This window comes from Lycium barbarum, chromosome 10, assembly GCF_019175385.1.
Source record: "Lycium barbarum isolate Lr01 chromosome 10, ASM1917538v2, whole genome shotgun sequence".
NCBI lineage: Eukaryota > Viridiplantae > Streptophyta > Magnoliopsida > Solanales > Solanaceae > Lycium > Lycium barbarum.
Genome location: NC_083346.1, coordinates 30,363,539 through 30,383,161, shown reverse-complemented (window position 1 = coordinate 30,383,161; position 19,623 = coordinate 30,363,539). Strand labels below are relative to the sequence as shown.

At 37.1% G+C, this 19,623-nt stretch overlaps 1 protein-coding gene across 1 annotated transcript; it reads right to left on the bottom strand.

Moving 5' to 3' along the window:
* Positions 1–14,038: 14,038 nt before the first annotated feature.
* On the bottom strand, positions 14,039–16,412 carry LOC132612895 (uncharacterized). Its single transcript, XM_060326971.1, has 4 exons — positions 15,216–16,412; positions 15,134–15,170; positions 14,888–15,015; positions 14,039–14,197 (listed from the first exon to the last, which is right to left on the bottom strand). Exons 1-4 carry the CDS (start codon positions 16,410–16,412, stop codon positions 14,039–14,041), a joined length of 1,521 nt encoding a protein of 506 aa, XP_060182954.1.
* Positions 16,413–19,623: the final 3,211 nt, after the last annotated feature.

The following is a 19,623-nucleotide window of genomic DNA, read 5'->3' as shown; positions in this document are numbered from 1 at the left end:
GTAAAGAAGGCAGCACACGAGTTGTAGGGAGCTGAAGTACCAGTTAAACCAAAAACCATTTTTCAAGCCATGCCAACAGTAATGTCGTGGCCCGATTGAAAGAATAAGCGTACAGTTGTTTATACAAACACTTATTCTCTTAATAGGGTGATACTTGATATCAGTGGTTCCATACATTTATTTTGAAGATCCAAATATTCTAGGCTTAAAGATTTACCTGTAGACTGGCCTCATTTGGTGCAAAGATTGGAAGAATACAAGCCTTATATTGGTTTTAAAATGGTCTACTGGAAATGTCCTCTAAATAGGCTGGTATAAGTGTAAGACAGGTGGAGCTTCTAGGGGAAATTCAGGCCCTTCATCTGCAGCTTTCTGTATTAGAAATAACTTTGAAACTTTGGTTTGTGCTAAGGGGAGGAGAATGGAGGATACAACAACATATTGTAGCAGTGGTAACAACTATTAAGGATGGTTTGAAATTTTGTATTGATAATCATTTGACTCCGGTTATAATAGAGACTAATTCCATGACAGTGAAGAACATACAAGATGGAGGATGGGAAGTACCTTGGAGTGTGACATTAGAGTTTAATGCAACACTGTCTATAAGGGAGGAAATGGAAGTACAAGTGGCAAATGTACTCAGAGAAGGAAATACATTGGCAGATTATTTCACTAACTTGGTTTTCTATTTTGCTAGTGCATTTGAATTCCATTCATTTCAGGAGATTCCAACAATAGAAAAGAAGACACTAATCTGGACAGGAATCAAATACCTAATATCAGAACAAGATCAAGGAGAAGAGAAACACCAGAAGCACTTAACAGAGAGCTTCAGAAACAAGTAGCAGTGTGATTGTGTATTCAGCTTGCATGTTTTGGCCTCAATGCTTTGACAAAAACTTTATTCCTAGTGCATTCTTAGTGGTGGATGTAACGACCCGTTTGGTCATTATTGTTTTTTCTATGCTCTTGGTCCTTTCCAGAGCTTGATTAGCTCATATTTGACCTGAGAGGACCATTGACACGTTTTTCGAGGTCTTTGGATATGATTTGGGTGATTTTGTAGGAATTTAGACTTAAAGTGAAAAAGTGTTAACTCAAAGTTGACTTTTTTGGAATATTCCTCTTCCTCTTTGAGAGGTGAAAAATGCTCTCTCGGCACATCTTATCTAGGATTTGCTAAAGTGCACCTTGGAGCAATACTTCCAGATATACTCATCATCTCCGGCAAGATGACTGCCACGGCAACAAAATTAGTAACCCCGACCTGCTGGGTGAGTTACCGGATCTCCCCTCTTACTTTTGGGAATTTTATCTCTCTTCAATTTCAATAGATTGAGGAAGGTGAGGAAGATCAACTCGATGAATTGGACTCTCAAACTTCGATTTAGTTAGAACTATAAGGAGCAAAAACATCAAATTCACGGCCGGCAAATCATCTATTGCAATTCTCTGATGCGGGTACTTCTGCACACCCGACTCCGATAGTGAAGAATGAGTAGGGGATATAGTCAACCCGACTCAAAGAGGTAAACCACTATCCTACATCCCTCCTAGCACAAAGAATGGCAAAATTTTTGTGAGCATAGTCAAGGATGACCTAAAAGAACAAACGGAGTATTGGAAATCAGCTTTGATTGTGTATGTCATAGGAGATACACCGTTTCTAAAAACAATGGAAGGATATGTAGATGCTCATTGGAATTTTGTACGTAAACCAAAAGTACTCCATCATGATGAAGGATACTTTATTTTTCGATTTGACACTGTGGAGGAGCGTGAGAGGGTAATGGAACCTGGCCCTTACACCTTTCATAACAAACTGTTTGTCCTGCAAAATTGGGAGATTAACTTTGTGTTTGATCCAGATTGTTTAACAACAATTCCACTTTTGGTAACCTTTCCAAGGTAACCGGTAGGGTATTGGTCAACTGAAGCCTTGAGCAAAGTAGCTAGTGCAATTTGGAGGCCCATCTACACTGATAAATTCACGGCTGCAATGGATAAAATATCATATGCGAGGGTTCTAGTTGATACTGATGTTTCTCATCCCCGTCCTAAATCACTCGAGCTACTTACACCTATAGGATCCTTTCAACAATAAATTGAATATGATTGGGCCACAAAGTTTTGTACAGAATGTATGAAATTTGGGCATATTAGTGCTGAATGTTGGAATGCAGGAGAAACTGTACAAGGGGAATAGGAATACCAAGGGATGAGGAAAAGGAGAAGAAGAAGAAGAAGAAGAAGAAGAAGAAGAAGAAGAAGAAGAAGAAGAAGAAGAAGAAGAAGAAGAAGAAGAAGAAGAAGAAGGAATAGGCAAAGAGTAGACCATAATAGGCAGGACTGGAGAACAAAGGATGGGAAAATTCCTTCACCTACTACAGGAAAAGAAGGTGAGGATATAGCTGCCAAAAAGGGGAAAGATGATACAGCAGAGATAGTAACTACAAACATACGTACCCCAAAAGAAAATACTCCAAGAAGGAATGAGCAGAGTAAAGAGCACCTGCCTACACAGGCTGCCAGTGTTGCTACTGATGTGAGGATTAACAATAGCTTTGATGCTCTCCAAATTGCTGATGAGGCTCAGGCTGGAGATCCTAAGGTTGCCAGCAACCCTCCATGATTATCTCAACATGGAACATTAGAATCAGCCCTAGAAGCAGAAAGAGGTGAGACTCTTTTTGCAACAGAATAAGATAGATATTATGGGAATAATTGAGACAAGAGCCATACTAAATAAAATTGCACAAGGTTGGACTGCCTACTGTAACTATACTTTATCTTACAATGGGAGGATTTGGCTGGTTTGGAAGTCTTCAATTCAGTTCCAGATAGAAGTAGTGCATGAGAAATTCAGTCACTGTAAGGTAGAAAAGTCAACTGGCAATTTCACTGCTCACTTAATGGTGGTATATGCAAAGAATGAAAGTCATCATAGGGACACTTTGTGGCAAGAACTTCTTAACCTGGGAGCTGGTATACAAAGGGCATGGTTTCTATGTTGGGACTTTAACAATGTGTTGTCTTCTGAGGATAGAATTGGGTCTCCAGTACTTCCAGCTGAGACACAAGGGTTCCAGACATGCATTGACACTCTGCAACTAACAGCTTTGAGATCCAAAGGGTGGCACTTTACCTTTTGTAATAAACATGAGCTCGGAAGTAGGGTGTACTCCAAGATTAATTGGGCCTTAGGCAACCTACAGTGGATTGGTACACATGGTCATATTGAAGCTGATTTTCTCAATCCTGGGGCATCTGATCATACTCAAATACTAATATATGTATGCTATCTACCTCCTTCCTATCCAAAACCTTTTAGACTATACAAAATTATCCTCAACCATCCTGAGTTTTGTGAGATTCTGGAGACAGCTTGGGGGAAAAGACATGTGTCACGACCCAACTAGAGGGCCATGATGGGCACCCGGGGCTAACCCACCGAGCACCTCTAAACATACGTCTCATAATCATTTCTGGGTGGACCATAAAGATAGCTCATGGATATCATAATCTGTGAGGACATATATCACAACATAACGACACATCTCTATATAATCTTCAACAATTATGTCCATCATCACCAACCGACAAGACTACTAAAATGTTATACAACGATATGAACTGGTAGGGTTATGAACGTCTAGCTGTACACACATGTCTACGAGCCTCTACATAGAATACAAGTGACCATAAAGACCAATACCAATAGACTGCAACTCCGAAGTAAATGCAGTGCTCTTGAGAATCCGCTGATAAAGCACCTACGGGTCTGATCCATCTCCCTGCCTACCTGCCTTCTTGCCTACCATCAGTACGAACAGTGTACTGAGTATGTAAGGCATGAATAACAACATAACAAGAGATATGGAACATAACATGAGATAAAGATAATCTGTACATCTTAATGCCTTTTAGGCGGATATCATGCATGCTTAGCCTTTTCACAAAAACATTTCTCATAATAGTATTGCCGAACGTGCAGCCCGATCCCTAAATATATAACATAATAGTGCTGCGGAATGTACAACCCGATCCATAAATATATTATATCATCATTATATACCCATATATCCCATATCCGGGCATCCCGCGTCCCAGACGATATCATAGTATAGCAACTGATCAGGTGGTTATGCGTATATAACGTCGTATGCCTTTTCCCATACCCCATGTACATACAATATACGCGTATATAACGCTGTCATCTTTTCTCATATCATATATATATACATATATAACATAAGTAGCATGCATGAGAGCCCAAATAAAAGTTACTATTTTATCAGAGTGAATAAGGTTGGTAACCTCCGATTTATATTATGGAACAATCATCATCGCTATATCTCACCTTGAAGGAACAATTATCATAAGGTGAGATCAACAACAATGAATAAAATCAAGAAATCATGAAATAAGCTCAATAATCTCATAATTGTATCAAATCCATAAGCTTTGGAGTCTCCAGAAATGGAATCATCATCATCATCATCATTATCATCATAGAAAACATCTATTTTAGCAATATAAAAACTTTGAGAATCATGAACTTCTAGCTTTTTGGGAATAAAGATATTATGGAAAACATATATAGATTCATAAGAAAGGAATCATGCCTTTAGAAAGAAAGGGACTAGCCTTACATACCTTTTTGGTCTCCTACTACTTAACGCTTATCCTTCCAAGCTCGTAAATCTACATTCAAGAGAATTCATACCACTGTTAGGCTTATCTTATCTTGAGTCTTCAAATTAAACCCCTTTAGAATCTGCCAAAATTTTGGCAGCATCTCCCCTGTTTATATCCCCAGCCCAAAATCATAATACCAGCAACCAACACAACAACAACAAAACTAACACCAACAACATCATCATCAATACCAAAATATTCCATAAAACAACCCACATGATGTTTATCAACATACAATAACAATCTACACTTCCTTTCTTCCCAATCAAGGAGCATAATCTCATCAACACACCAACAACATTAGATACCATCCATATACATGGAAATTAGCCCAACAACACAGCCACAACATGCTCAAAATAGTCCATAAACTCAAAAACTACAACACAACACTTTATGACCTTTCCTCCATAACTATTTTTACTTTTAAGACTTGTTAAATCTTCAAATCAACTCAACATAAGAGATAGGATGAAGAACATACCTTATACTTGAAGAACTTTAGTCACACCAACTTTCTTCAAGATCTCACTCACCACAACATCAAGTAGAAACAAGAACAATCACTTTTCATGAACTAGTTTGGTGTAATCTTGTTGAATTCTTGATTTAAGGGGTTATAAGTGCTTAAAAGAAGTGTATAGAGGTTTCTAGAGCTTAGAATAAGTGTAAATGATGAAAAAAGGGGAATAATAGGGTATTTATACCCTATGAAAGTCGGTTCTACTGACCTTCCAAGTGGGACCAGCGGAGCCATTTGGCAACTTATCTTGAAATGCCCATAACTCCCTACTCCGATGTCGTATCGACAAATGGTTTGTTGCGTTGGAAACTACACTCGACGAAATTCATTTTAGGCTCTTGAAACACGTCAAAAGTTCTGATATACTAGGGGATATACTTCTCTAAAGTTGATCCAAAATTTCTGTCCAAAATTCTGTCAAATTTTCCAAATTTTTGACAAACCTATTTTCTTTGATTTGTTTGGTCTCGGAATCTTCTAAAACTCTCCATACATGATATTTATCACTAATTATACTTGATAATAGTCATGTCCTTTGATTTCACGGTTTTCCTTCCCGGTTACGACTTACGAGATCGTAATTCATTCTTTACTTCGTTGTTACGTACTTCCCATGGCTTGTACCTTTCAAAACTTTATGGGACATCTCCCATACTCTATTAATACGGTGAAATACGTGGCGTGCTCATGCTCTAAAAGTGAGAGGTGTAACAACATGATGTCAAAAGAATGTATCAGCTCTGAAGGAAACTAAAGACAGTAAAAGAGGGGTTGAAGGATCTGAATGTTTATATGGCATCTTATAGTCAAAAACTCAAGCAAGGTAGGTAGGGTTTAGAGATTGTGCAAGCACAGCTTGCTACACAACCACTATGTCCTCCCTTGATTGAACAAGAGAAGAATTGTTTAGAGGATATAAGGAAGTGGAGTGATATTGAAGAACAAGTACTTAGACTGAAATCCAGAGCAAACAGGATTTCATGCGGTGAGGCAAATACTAAGTAATTTCATGCTCAGCCGAAGATGATAACTAGTAAAAACACTATATCATCAATCTGTGACTCTGCTGGGAATAAATTGCAGGATCCCAAACTAGTAGAGGCTGAATTTATAACTTTTTTCTCTAGTCTAATGGGTATTGCTACTGAAACTTTACCCTGCCCAAATCTGGAGGTTATAAAGAGTGGTCCTTGTCTCTCATATTAGCAGAAATGCTTGTTGATTAGGCCTCTTACTGATCAGGAAATTGTTGTTGCAGTCAAGGGAATGCCAAAGGATAAATCTCCAGAAGTCGATGGGTTCCCAGTGGAATTCTATACTCAGAATTGGGAAGTGATAAAAGCTGATATACTGGGTGTCGTTAAAGAGTTTTTCATCACATGGAAGCTACTAAAAGTTGTAAGCTGCACTGCAGTTACTGTAATCCCAAAAACTACAACCCCTACCCATGTTAAAGATTACAAGTCAATAGCATGTTGTACCACTATCTATAAGATTATCACCAAAATCTTGACAAACAGAATTAAGGAGGTTATTGGTCATATAATTAGTCCATCCCAAACTGCATTCATCGAGGGTAGGAGTATTATTGACAACATTTTATTCAGTCATGAAGTCTTGAAATGGTATACTAGAAAAGGCCTATCTCCTAGATGTGTAATGAAAGTGGATCTCAGGAAAAAGCATATGACTCTATAGAATAGAGTTTCTTGAAGAAATTGTTGGCAGAATTGGGGTTCTCTTATAAATTCATTGGAGGCAAACAATGATAAGAGCTCACTGCTACATGACTAGTGTCAAGCCTGAACTAAAGCAGGCAATTCTAGATACTTTCGGGTTCAATGAAGGAGAAATACCTTTTAGATATCTAGGAGTTCCCCTATCCTCCAAGAAACTTACCATTGCACAATGTCTCCCCCTAGTGGAGAAAATTACTGATAGAATGAGATGTTGGTCAGCAAAGCTTTTGTCATATGCTGGAAGGATCCAACTAATAAAATCTGTGGTCTTTGGGGTACAAACCTATTGGTCACAAATTTTTGTTCTACCTAAGAGGATATTTAAGATGATAGATAATATCTGTAAGACCTTCCTCTGGACAGGATCAGTCTCCACTTCTAGAAAATCTCTGGTCTCATGGGCAAAGATATGTACCCCTAGAGCTGCTGGTGGGCAAAATATTCTGAATCTGTACTTGTGAAACCAAGCTGTAATCCTGAAACAACTATGGGTTGTGCATTCCATGAAGGACTGTTTGCGGATAAAATCGGTTCATGAGTATTATATAAAAGAGGAGTGATACGCTCAAATTACACCTATTAATGGCGTAAAGCGGACGTTGTCAAATATAGTAACCCAAACAAGGTTGGGGTCGAATCCCACAAGGAATATGGAGAGAAAAGGATACTAATCGTATGCGATACTAGTCTTTAAAGACTTTAATCCTATCCCTGATAGTTTGAAATATTTGTTGAATAATATAATTGAATATTTTGACTGGAATTGTATTTAATGCGAGATAAAGACTAAGGTTGTGTTCCCCAACTTGATTAGATATTATGCTTCAGGTTTCAATGTGATATATTTCTAATGGTTGTTCTATGAATATGCACTTGATCTCTTAAGGACTTCCTAATGTTTCCCAGCAGTTAAGCCGTATTTCCTCTTTATGATTCTTCTGAATATAAAAGAGTTGCAATCGAAGAGCGACCAATAATGCCAATTTAGACTTGTTCTTATCCCTAAGTTAGTCTATTAAACAAGGGTTAACGCCTCGAGTCATTGTTATTCGATCTTACCAATACTAACTCTCTTTCCCAAGAAAAGTTAATATAATGGCTTAGGCTAATGCTTGCAATCATTAACCAACGCTAACGCACAAAGATAGAATAAATACTAACAACCATTATGCATATATCAATAGTAGAAACCCATTCACATAATATCCATCATGGGATCCACAACCTTAGCGTTAAAATTAGCTACTCATAATTTTTGCTAACAAAGAAAGCTTGAAAGTTAACATAATATACTTACGATGCGAATACAATATGGAATGAAAGTGAAGTTGTTGGTTTAAATGCTCCAACCACTTCTAATATTAAAGACCTAAAGTTAATGCTCCCAAGAGAAATCTGAATAATGAAATTAAAACCCTACTTTAAGTATTTATAGGGCCAAAAATCGCGCCAAGTTTCTGGACAAAAACACCCTTACGCGGCATCGTTACGGACCGTAACACAGGTTACGGTCCGTCCTTTTGTCAGCATGATGTCACGGCCAGTATGTGACGGACCGTAACACAGGTTACAGTCCGTATCTCCCAGCATATCATGGCCTCAGTATTCAGTGATTAATGCGTTACGCCACGACGTTACGCCCCGTAACCTAAGTTACGGACCGTCCTTCTGGGGGCGTAACCTATGACACTACTTGGCAACTTTCTGGAAATTTTCCTCAGCTTATGGTACACGTTACGGCCCGTAACATGAGTTACAGACCGTCCTTCATAGCGGCACGTATCCTCTCTAGTACGGATCACGTTACGGTCCATAACTCGAGTTACGGACCGTCATTTAGCTCCAAATTGTCCGTTTTTTCAGCATTTCATATCATTTCCGATCCTTATTCAACCAACCCTATAAAACACATAAATAACATAAGAAACGATGTAAAACCACTTAAAAACAAGCAACACTTCTAGTTACAAAGGCATAAAATGTGCCAAAATTCACGGCACATCAAGGAGTCAACGGAATCAGATACCATCCCAGCAAATGCAACCTGGATGGTAAGGAAAATCTTAGAGGCCAGGAAATACATTTTACAGGGTAGCTCTAACCAGGACACTATTACAATAGTTTTGAATACAATGGTAATGCAGGGCAGATTTTCAATCAAAAAACTATACATATACCTCTTACCCCAATACCAAAGAGTGAGCTGGAAGAGCATCACATTCCAGCAGAACATCCACCCAAGGCATAAGTTTACACTGTGGTTGGAAGCTTGGTGAAGATTAGCCACAGTTGATAGATTGCAGAAGATTGGGATCCAGGTCCCTATGAATTATATTTTCTATGACTCTACAGTGGAAACACTTGATCATTTGATGTTTGATTGCCTAGTTACACAAGGCCTTTGGAGCAGAATATTGAGATGGTTGGGGATTCATAGACCTATTAAATGCTGGAAGGAAGAGCTGCAATGGGCTTGTAGGTGGACAAAAAAGAAGACTGGTAAAGGGGCAATAATCAGCTGTGTGTTTGCAATGGTGGTATCTATTATATGGAGGGAGATGAACAAAATGAGATTAAAAAATAGGCAGTTCCAGAGTGAACCTGCGGAAGTGGAAGAACACACTGGATACACTCAATCATATGCCTTGAAGACTACCAGAAGCTAGCAAGAGGCAGATTTTTGTGCTTTGAGTCTATATTCTTTGTTTTGAGCTAGGTCTGAGATGTCTTGTTGGTATGAGCGGCTGTAATTGAAAGTATAAGAGTAGGTAAGATAGTAAGGTCATAGCTTATTTGTTTGTTTTTACAGTACTTTGAGAAGTAGGTGGTCAGCTCCTAATTGGGATTATAATTATTCACTTGGTATCAATACAATAGTTTGTTTACCAAAAAAAAAAAAATTGACTTTTGGGTAAACGGGCCTTTATCAGAAATTCATCGATTCTGAGAGTTTCGGATGGTCATTTAGAATTTGTGTGTATAGTCGGTTCGATTCCCAATGCACTCGGGTGCATTTTGGGACTTGGGTTGGAAAGTTAATTTTGAGGTATCGGGGGTTGACTCGATCAACGAGACATCCGTTAGGACTTCCGAGGCCACGAGTGCGTTTGTAGCGCATTTTTATGTATAGTTGCATATCTAGTTTGTGAGCAGATGGTCTCGAGTGATGGTCGGGATTTCGGGTTGAATTAGGGAAACTTGTGATATTTTCTGGTGTCTGGTGCACCGTTTTAGCGGTACCGCTTTAGTGGTGGCGCTGCCACTATAGGGTTCTTATGTATTTTGGGCAGGATCGGGGAAGCGGAACCGCGGGAGCGGTAAATGGACCGCGGGAGCGGGTGACGGGCAGTTAGATTCATTAAATGTGTATTAAAGGCCCTAAGTTGTTCATTCAATGCCATTCTGACTTTAGAGCTTTTTGGGAGCATTCAAGGTTGTTCTTCATAGAGAATCATTGTGGTAAGTTCATTCACCTTCTTTTCCATTCCATGTTCCTTTAAACACCTTAGGAATCTATTAAACATGCTAGTTCATTAAGAAAATGAGGATTAAAATAGGGTTTTGTGGGTTCTTTATTCTAGGCTATTAAATCTCAAATTAATAATTGGGTTAGCTCCTTTAAGCATGAAATTGATGATTAGAGTATACTATTACATGATTTCTTCATTGTTAGTGGGTAATTTATGAAATTGAAAGTTAGGGTTCATACCCAAATTTGGGGGTTTTGCCTAGAATCAGAATTTAAGTGATTTGTTAGTTCTTCTAGCTTATAATTGATGGAAATTGATCACCTAGAACATTAATTTCATGTTGAGACCTATAGATTCCTAATTTCATCATTTTAGTTCATAAACCCCATTTCATGGGTTGGGATTTGGGTCTTGAATAGAAGTAAGGTTTGACTAATGATTCTAATTTTAGAATTCGGTTATGATTAGACTTCCATTATCACGAGGCTTGAAGGAAGGGCAAGACTAAGGTTTGACTATTGGAGACTTTGTTGTTCGGCTTTCCAGGTGGGTTACGGTTTACCTTATGGTGAGACTTCGATTAGCGAAGCGTATGTTTAGATGATGTTGTCGGAGAAGGCATGTAAACCTTCGGGTATGAAGTTGGGTTGGATACTGCCTTAGGTTGGGCCTTGTTGAATGATTTGGGAGCTAGCCACCCCGTTGCGTTGTTGACTTATCTTGTTCTATTTACTTATTGGCTCGTTGCCACGTTAAGACATTGGACATTGATGATTAGTGATATATCATGATTATGATATTGCGGTACCTAACTTTGATTTGATATTGATATGAGAATTTTGATTCCGTTGTGGCTTATTCAGTAGCCTTATTATTGATATTACTTATGTACTATGTGAGGTACTGTTTGGGATTGAATTTGTTATTTGATATTACATTGCATTGTATTCATACTCATTTCCATAAGACATTGATATTGACTTATTTTGGTGTTGAGGATGGAAAGTGAGAAGGAAATACAGATGCATTGAGATATATTTGATACGAGTCATCTCTGGCTGTGTGCGGAGTGACCGGTACTATTCTGAGACTTATTGTATAGCGATTCATCTCTGGGTTATGTGAGAATGACTAATATGAGGCTTATTGGTTGGAAATGGAATCATCTTTGGGCTGTGTGCGAAGTGACTGGTACATGGACTTCGCGGGTCCCCCATGGGTTGTGCTGCCGAGATGTGATGTTCCATCGTCGGAGTACATGTGTACAATGCATATGCATTGCATTCATCATTCATACATTATTGCATTGGATGGTACCTCTTGGTTTTCTGTGACATGGTTGTGATATGATTGTGATATACTGGTTCGGATTGGTTATACTGAGACTTGGCATAGTTGGGTTTAGATGCTATAACATAGTTGATGACTTGTACCATGGTTATTGATTTGTGTTGACTTGTACCTTGTTGTTTTACGTGTTTATCTTGTTTTGTTGTCTTTATATACGTTAGCTAGTCTTTGCCAGCCTATGATACTACCAGTACTTGTTGTTTGTACTGACCTACACTTACTGCATTCTTTTATAAATGCAGAGTACCAGGTTGGATCTACTTCTACCCCTCATGGATGATTATCGAAGTTGCTGCCGAGTCTATCCAGGGTGAGCATGAGGAAGTTCGTTGACCGATGACTCTTCTTACTATTTATGTCTTAGTTCTATTTCGAGACATCATTTTGAAACTTTATGTATTATTCAGACTTATAGTATTGTAGAGTTCTTGTATGACCATTCCAGATACTGGGGTTGGATTCTTATTACTTCCGGATTTCCTTATATTATTATCATGAGACTTACGTTATTCTATTTTCTTCCGCTTTACTTATGCTTTGTGATTGTTGGGATAAGGGTTCACCTACCAAGGTGGAAAAGGTAGGTGCCCGCATGACTTAGTAAAAATGGGTCGTGACAGTATCAGCATCCTGTAGGCTCATTCTAATAGAATTGTGCTGAGGATGTAAGCAGAAGTCATGCAGATGAGATGATCTTGAACAAGCTACACAAGGGTGATCATTCCACTTACAATGCAAAAGTTCGAAGATTGCAAGTTATTCTATTGCCTGAAGGAATATTTATTGATTTGAAGACATTGCACTTGGTGAGAGCTTTGAGGTGTTACACAGATGGAATCAGATCAAGGCAACTGAATTAGTTGCATAGATTTAGCTTTACCTTTTCATTTTATTTTCTATTTTTCTATAGCTTTCTGTACTTCTGATGTTTTGTCTAGAACTGTAGATACTAGATTTTATTCTTATTTTTGCTTGTACAGACTGCTTATTCTTTTCCTTAATAAACTCATCACTATTTAACAGTGGTTTTGCTTAAAAAAATAAAAAAGAATTCTTAATTTTTTCCTTCTCTGAAATACAATGTTGGTTCTCTCTTTTTTACTTTCTCTCTCAATCAATAAAAATTATCATCTTTCTCATCTTATGTTCAGTAGATGCAAGTTGCAAAAATGAGAATGCTTAGATGGAGGTGTGGGCATACTAGGAGAGATAAGATTAGGAATGAGGATATTAGGGATAAGGAGGGAATGGCCTCCAGGGTGGACTAGATGAGGGAAGCGAGACTGAGATGATTTGGGCATGTAAAGAGGAGATGCGCAGATGCCCAGCGAGGAGGTGTGAGAGGTCGAATGTTGCGGGTACGAGAAGAGGAAGAGGTATGCTGAAGAAGTATTGGGGAGAGGTGATTAGACAAGGCATGGTGCAATGTCAGCTTACTGAGGACATGATCTTAGATAGGAGAGTATGGAGGTCACGAATTAGGATAGACGGTTAGTAGGTAGTTGAGAGTTGTCTAACTTTTTGGCGCTATTAGGCTTGGTGGTAGCCTAGAGCATCTTTTCTGTCTTGGTATTAGCCTTATTTATGCAGTTTCTTGTTTTTGATATCTATTATTATTTATTGTTTATTGTATTTTGAATACCGCATGATTTGGTTGTTTTTTTTTTTTTTTTTGAATGCTCTGTACTGCTTTTCTTATTAGTTGCCATGTTTTCTTCACTGTCATATTTCTTTTTACATAACTACTTTGATTTGTTGCACTTGAGCGAGGGTCTTTTAGAAAGAACCTTTCTACTTCCACTTGCAGGTATCCTTGCAGGATGAAAACTCTTTAAACGCTTTAATATTAAGTGTTAAATTATTGCAATACTAGTCCAACTTAAGCAATTCAAATATTATTAATTTAAAAAGGATACAGCTAAATCATAATAAATGTCATATTATAATGTAGAAATCTTGAGAATTAAGTAACCAACCAGTAACTTGAACTATACTTATTAGCTAAATATGAGTAGGTGGTGGAGAGAGAAAATGATCAAAATAGTCCTTAATATATGGACTTAGGATTGCTTTGGTCCCTGATATATACAACTTATGGAAATGGTCCTTTAAGTGTATTAAAAGCTGATCACTTTAGTCTTGGGCCCTACAAACCTAACGACACCCAACAAAAATTTGTCAAACTTAACAGAAGCCTATGTACTTTTCAGCTTCTTCCATCAGCCAAAGGTCAAAAGCCTAACATATGGCCATTTTCATGTGTCTAGTTCCCAGTTCTGCCCTGCACTCCCAGGGACACATCTTACACTAGCCAATAAATCTTTTTGAATGATCTCTACAATTCTTCCTATAAAAAAATACTTAGTAGCATCCCTAATAACTATTGGTCCATATGTTAGATTAAAGTACCAAATCTGAAACAAAGGGAGGCTTGGTCATTTACTAGAAATGAGATAGCCAAAACATTGACATATGTTATGGTTTCTAAAGAAGGTGAAGAGCTCAAAGCAAGAACAGCAAATGCTACTGCCATTTTTGGAGACTAGAAGCTTCATGATTCCTATATTGCTAGCTTTGTCGAGTACTTGAAGACTAATGTTTAGTCTGCTTCTTTTTCCACTTCCCATGTAATGGAATTTTTAATTGAAATTAATAACTTAAAATTATAGGGTGATTTATGGACATCATTACTTGCATTCCTCTGATCAATGAATTGATTTGGAATTACATATGTAGAAGCTTTTACATGTCAATTTACGTTCCTTACATAAGAGAATGTGATTGATAAAAATAACTTTTAACATATGACTTCACCATTTAAATCCAAAAGGCAGCATATACACAACTTTTAGTTGTTGTCTAAGATATTCTAAACAACACCAGAAAGGGAATTGCGCATGGTTTGATTAATTTAACTAAAACTACTTTTCTACGACACTAGCTTCCTTTCGTCTGTCCTTCAAAAAGATATTGTGATACCAGCTTTAATCCTTCATCATATGATAGCAAAAATCTTCACTGCGAGGAAAAAGAGGAGCAACAAATTCAGCAAAATGTCAAGATACCAGCAGCAACTGACTTGAAAAGCAACAACATAATATTACCACCATAAGAACCATTGTTGCAGCAGCAGCATCTGTCCTTTTCACAAAAAAAGAAAAGGCAGTTGCACTATGTTCATTGAACAAAAAATAGCAGCACCACCATATGTCCTCAAAACAAGCAATACTTTCTGTCATTCACAAAAAACAAAAAGGTGTTGCACCATGTTTAGCCCAACAAAAAATAATTGCAACGCCACACTAAATATCAAAATAATCTTGGGTTGGTCCAGGATCTGCTCTTCTAACCTGCAAGTGTACCATAAGTTATTTTTGTATTATAAAACTATATAATAGAGAGCCAAATCAAATATTACGGCAAGAAATTTACCGATAATTTTTCGGGAACTGATGAATTAGGTGGCATCCAAAAAGCTGTCTCATATACACCCACTTCAGACTGCACATAGTTTTTTAATTTACAGGTTCTTATGTTATACCCAGGCTTGTGACAGAAGCTACAATTAACAAATATTTGCTTTTTCTTCATTCTTGTTCTACTTGATCCCGCTTCATCTTGTTCTCGTCTCCTCAATTTCTGATCTCTTCCCCTCTTGTTTTGTCTTACAAGTATCGGAGGCAAAGGAGGAACCTTGTTTGATTTAGGCCACAATTGTGATCCATTAATCGGAAAGATGGTTTTTTCATAAATTCTTCTATATGTGTCAACTTTATAGCAATCATCAACATAATCAAGAACATCATCTTTTTTAGCCCAAATAGCCAATATTGCATGTTTGCAAGGAATTCCTGTTATAGTCCATTTTCTACAACTACAGTTTCTGTTTTGTAGGTCCACAGCCCAATTGTCGGCAATCGATGCTCCAAGAATCTCATAATTCCACTGATTCGATTTTATTGGAATAAATGCAGCTACCGCAGATTCATTCTTGTGCAATATGTCCTTAATCCGAGGGCAAATATCACTTGAATTCCATCTTTTCGCTTTATCCCTATTCGCTTGGAATCTATCCATAAGAAGATATCTTAACTTCTCCAACAAAGTTATGATAGGCTTGTCTCGAGCATCAAGAATCATACTGTTAAAACATTCACACATATTATTCAACAAAACATCACATCTAGCACCTGAAGAGAAATGTGATTTAGACCATTCAGTGGGTGGTTTTTCATTCAACCATGCAGCGGCTTCTGCATCTAATTCATGCATCTTCTCCATAAATATTTTAAAGAACTTCGCAGTCGTAGCCTTTGCAGCAGCCCAAACTACCATCTTGAGGGACAAACCAAAAAATCCAGCCTTCTTAAAATTGTTATGGAGGTGTCTCACACAAAATCTATGACCAACATATGGCAAAATCTCATTAAATGCTTCAACAAGACCTTTTTGTTTGTCAGACATAAAGGTCCAGCTTTCTTGATCGTCAATGTCTAAGTCACCAGCCAAGTGTTTTAAAAACCATGACCATGTCTCCTTGGTTTCCTTTTCAACAACGGCATATGCTACCGGAAATATATTATTGTTAGCATCGAGACCCACTGCTGCTAATAACTGATTCCCATACATTGGGCCCTTCAACCAACACCCATCTACACCTACTATTTTGCGACATCCAACCTTAAATGCCTATTTACAAGCAGCAAAACATAAATAGATTCTTTGAAATCTATATGGCTTATCAGGTATCTCATTGTCGGTAAACTTCATATAAATTGAAGTGCCCGGATTTGACCTGTCAATCTCATTAACATAGTCCCAAAGAATGGCAAATTGATCTTTTAGATTTCCATCAAGTAATGCAGTTGCCTTTTTCATAGCCGTTCTAGCTTGAGTTAAAGTAACATGAGCTTTAAGCTCGACACTAACAGTATCTCTAAACTCGGATATCTTCCATCCCCTATTTTTTTTAATTCTATCAAGATAGGTCCTTGCAATGAATGAAGAAGTTATCGTCTTATTATGATGGTGCCAATTTCGACAACTATGTGAGGGCCTATAAGTTTTTATCTGAAATGTGTTATCCCTGTGCATTCTTGATGCCATTATTACCCAGTTGCAATCGTCGTGTATGCACTTCGATTTCATCCTATCTTTATCATTCTTTTTCCACTTAATATACCTCCCTTCTTTTACCTCATGAGTTGTTACATCATTTTTGAACTCCTCCTTACTTTCAAAGGTATATTCCAAAGCCAAAACTGGATTTTTTCCATCGGTCTTTGCATTGTGCTTTGGAAAATCAAAGCTTTCATTGTCGGAATCACTATCCAAACTCTTGTTGTCTTCAGAGTTCACGCAATCAGGATCCCCATCTTCGTGTAACATCTGCTTCTGAATTTCCGCACTAATAAGCACTCTACCATCCTCAAAGCTATGTTTGTAGTATCCTTGTTTATCAATCATCACGTCGTCATCGGAGAATTCATTTTCAGAATCCTTAAAATCATCCCTGGAAGATATGTTTTCCCTTTCGAGCTCTTTGTCAATAGGTCCAACAACATCTTCATTCTCTGGGATGTGACTAGTTCGGCAACCAAGCTCAACTGGATCATCTATTCCAATATAAGAGTCCAAATGTTCAAAATATAACTCAATTACTCTGTCTTTGGGGATGAATTTTTCCATGGTATGAGCTTCAACCTCCGTAGAGACTAATCTCCATTTGTTACCAAGCTTCCCGCATTTATGCCAAAATGTTATTGAATCATTCCGGTGACCACATAATTCAACCATCCTTTTCAAGTCAGTAAGATTGAAATTCTTCACTTCAACATAATCAAAGTAGTCAATGACACCACCAGCATACTGTTTGGTTGGCTGATGTTTCATCAATCCTTTATGATAAACTTTGATACTGAAAAAAGACGCCTCAGACACAGGATCTGCAGATAAAAGATTACATTAAGAAGTCAGAGCCACATTGTAGATGTTACAAAACATGTATAATTAAACAACACCAACTTCTAAAAAACAAATTTGATAAAAGGATTGGAGAAAACAGTAGTAACAACCCAGATTTTGAGTACCAAATAGGTTGGTCTTTGTATTGCTTCAACTAAAAACAAAATAAATTCTTACCATAGTATGGGCTTGATCCTATGTCGTTTCTTTTGATTAACATTTGTTCAACAATGGAGAAACTTCTCTTGTGTTGACTGATTTTACAAGACCACAAAAGAGATGGAGAAGGGTTTTTGTTGGGAAGGTGGGAGTATCCACATTTTGGAACTGATCAAGAAGGCAGACTTTTGTTTTAGAATTTTGATATCTCACGTGGGTTGCACATGAGGAGGCTTCTGTTAAGTTTGACAGATTTTTGTTGGGTGTCTTTAGGTTTGTAGGGCCCAAGACTAAAGTGATCAGCTTTTAATATACTTAAAGAACCATTTCCATAAGTTGTATATATCAGGGACCAAAGCAACCCTAAGTCCATACATTAAGGACTATTTTGATCATTTTCTCGTGGTGAAGATACATAAGCACATTCTACTCACTTGTAAAAGGGAATAAGCACACAGTAGGTCAACATGCCTGCTTGGCATTTTAGGGACATTTCGGTCATTTCATTTGAGGTGGAGCAATATGATTGGGCCTAAGAGAATCATTTGTAGCTGCTATATATACGTTTTAGTGTCTGGACTAAAATGTCCTCTGCTTATGTCATTCTACATCACCCACACAGCAGCCCAACCCAACTTCTTTCACGTCCCCAACCCTCTCCACTCTTTCTTCTTCCCCATGTATTTCTCAAAGAATTTAAGTTGTCATTTCCTCTTATTAACGTGAAATCAAATTTAATTATTCTATTTTACTAATTGAAATTATATTATCATTGTTTATGGAGAGTAGAACTGGAAATATTAATTCGACTTATATAAATTTAAGTTATTGTTGAAAAGAAAGAATTAAAATGATCATTAAAAAATTAAAAATACAAAAAGATCATATCCTGGATTAAAATTTAAATAATTTGCAGATTAAATTCTTATAAATTTAACCAAAATTTAGAAATCATAATATATATACTCTATATAGTAGGTTAATGCATATTGGATATTTTGTGTCATTTTAAACATTTCAGCCTAAGTTTAAATGCATAGACTAATGTAAGTTTGATTAGCTTTAAATATATTCAAATCAAAATTTGACATAGAGAATAAGTATGTTTTTAGTTGAATTTACGTACGGAAAATTAATATTGTAAACTTAGATTAACCAAATCAAAATTTAATTAATTATAGTAGGTCGTTACTTCATTTTTGATGTTATCAACTTATGCTTACTAGTATAATTAGTAATTATTATTCTAATGTCTCAAATAGTAAGGAAAGAAGTTTTCTTTAATTTGCGCGAACATTCTTAAAATATTAATAAATTTCATGAAACAAATTATATGAGAAAATTTGAGTATTAACAAGCTTTACATTTGTAAATGCACCTAATAAAGTGAAGTTTCAAGTGCATAACACTAACTACTAAAACTTAAGCTGATAGCCGATAGAATGACAGACTGAAACATACTTTTAAGTTGTTGTAAACACATCTTAATATTTATATTGCCAAAAATGAATTATTAAAATTTCGTACTGATTCTACATAATTCATATATGACATAAAATTTGCATGTTGGGACCATGCTGAGCATAGGCGCCCTTCCATATGTTTTAGTAGTATTCTAATTGGTTAAATTTGTGCAGTTACTGTATGTACGTTATAACTTTTGACTGTGAAGACATATTTGTCCTTTGTGGGCCCAATTCATCTTCCCAACACCGGG

Bases quoted from the DNA above. Each gene is read 5' to 3' on its own strand.
- LOC132612895 (XM_060326971.1), bottom strand. From the start codon at position 16,412: ATGTATGGGAATCAGTTATTAGCAGCAGTGGGTCTCGATGCTAACAAT. The intron at 15,016-15,133 runs GTTAGAAGAGCA...TGTGAATGACAG, and splicing joins AACTTATGGTACACTTGCAG to AAAGTATTGCTTGTTTTGAG. The intron at 14,198-14,887 runs GTAATATTATGT...CCTTTGTTTCAG, and splicing joins CAACAATGGTTCTTATGGTG to ATTTGGTACTTTAATCTAAC.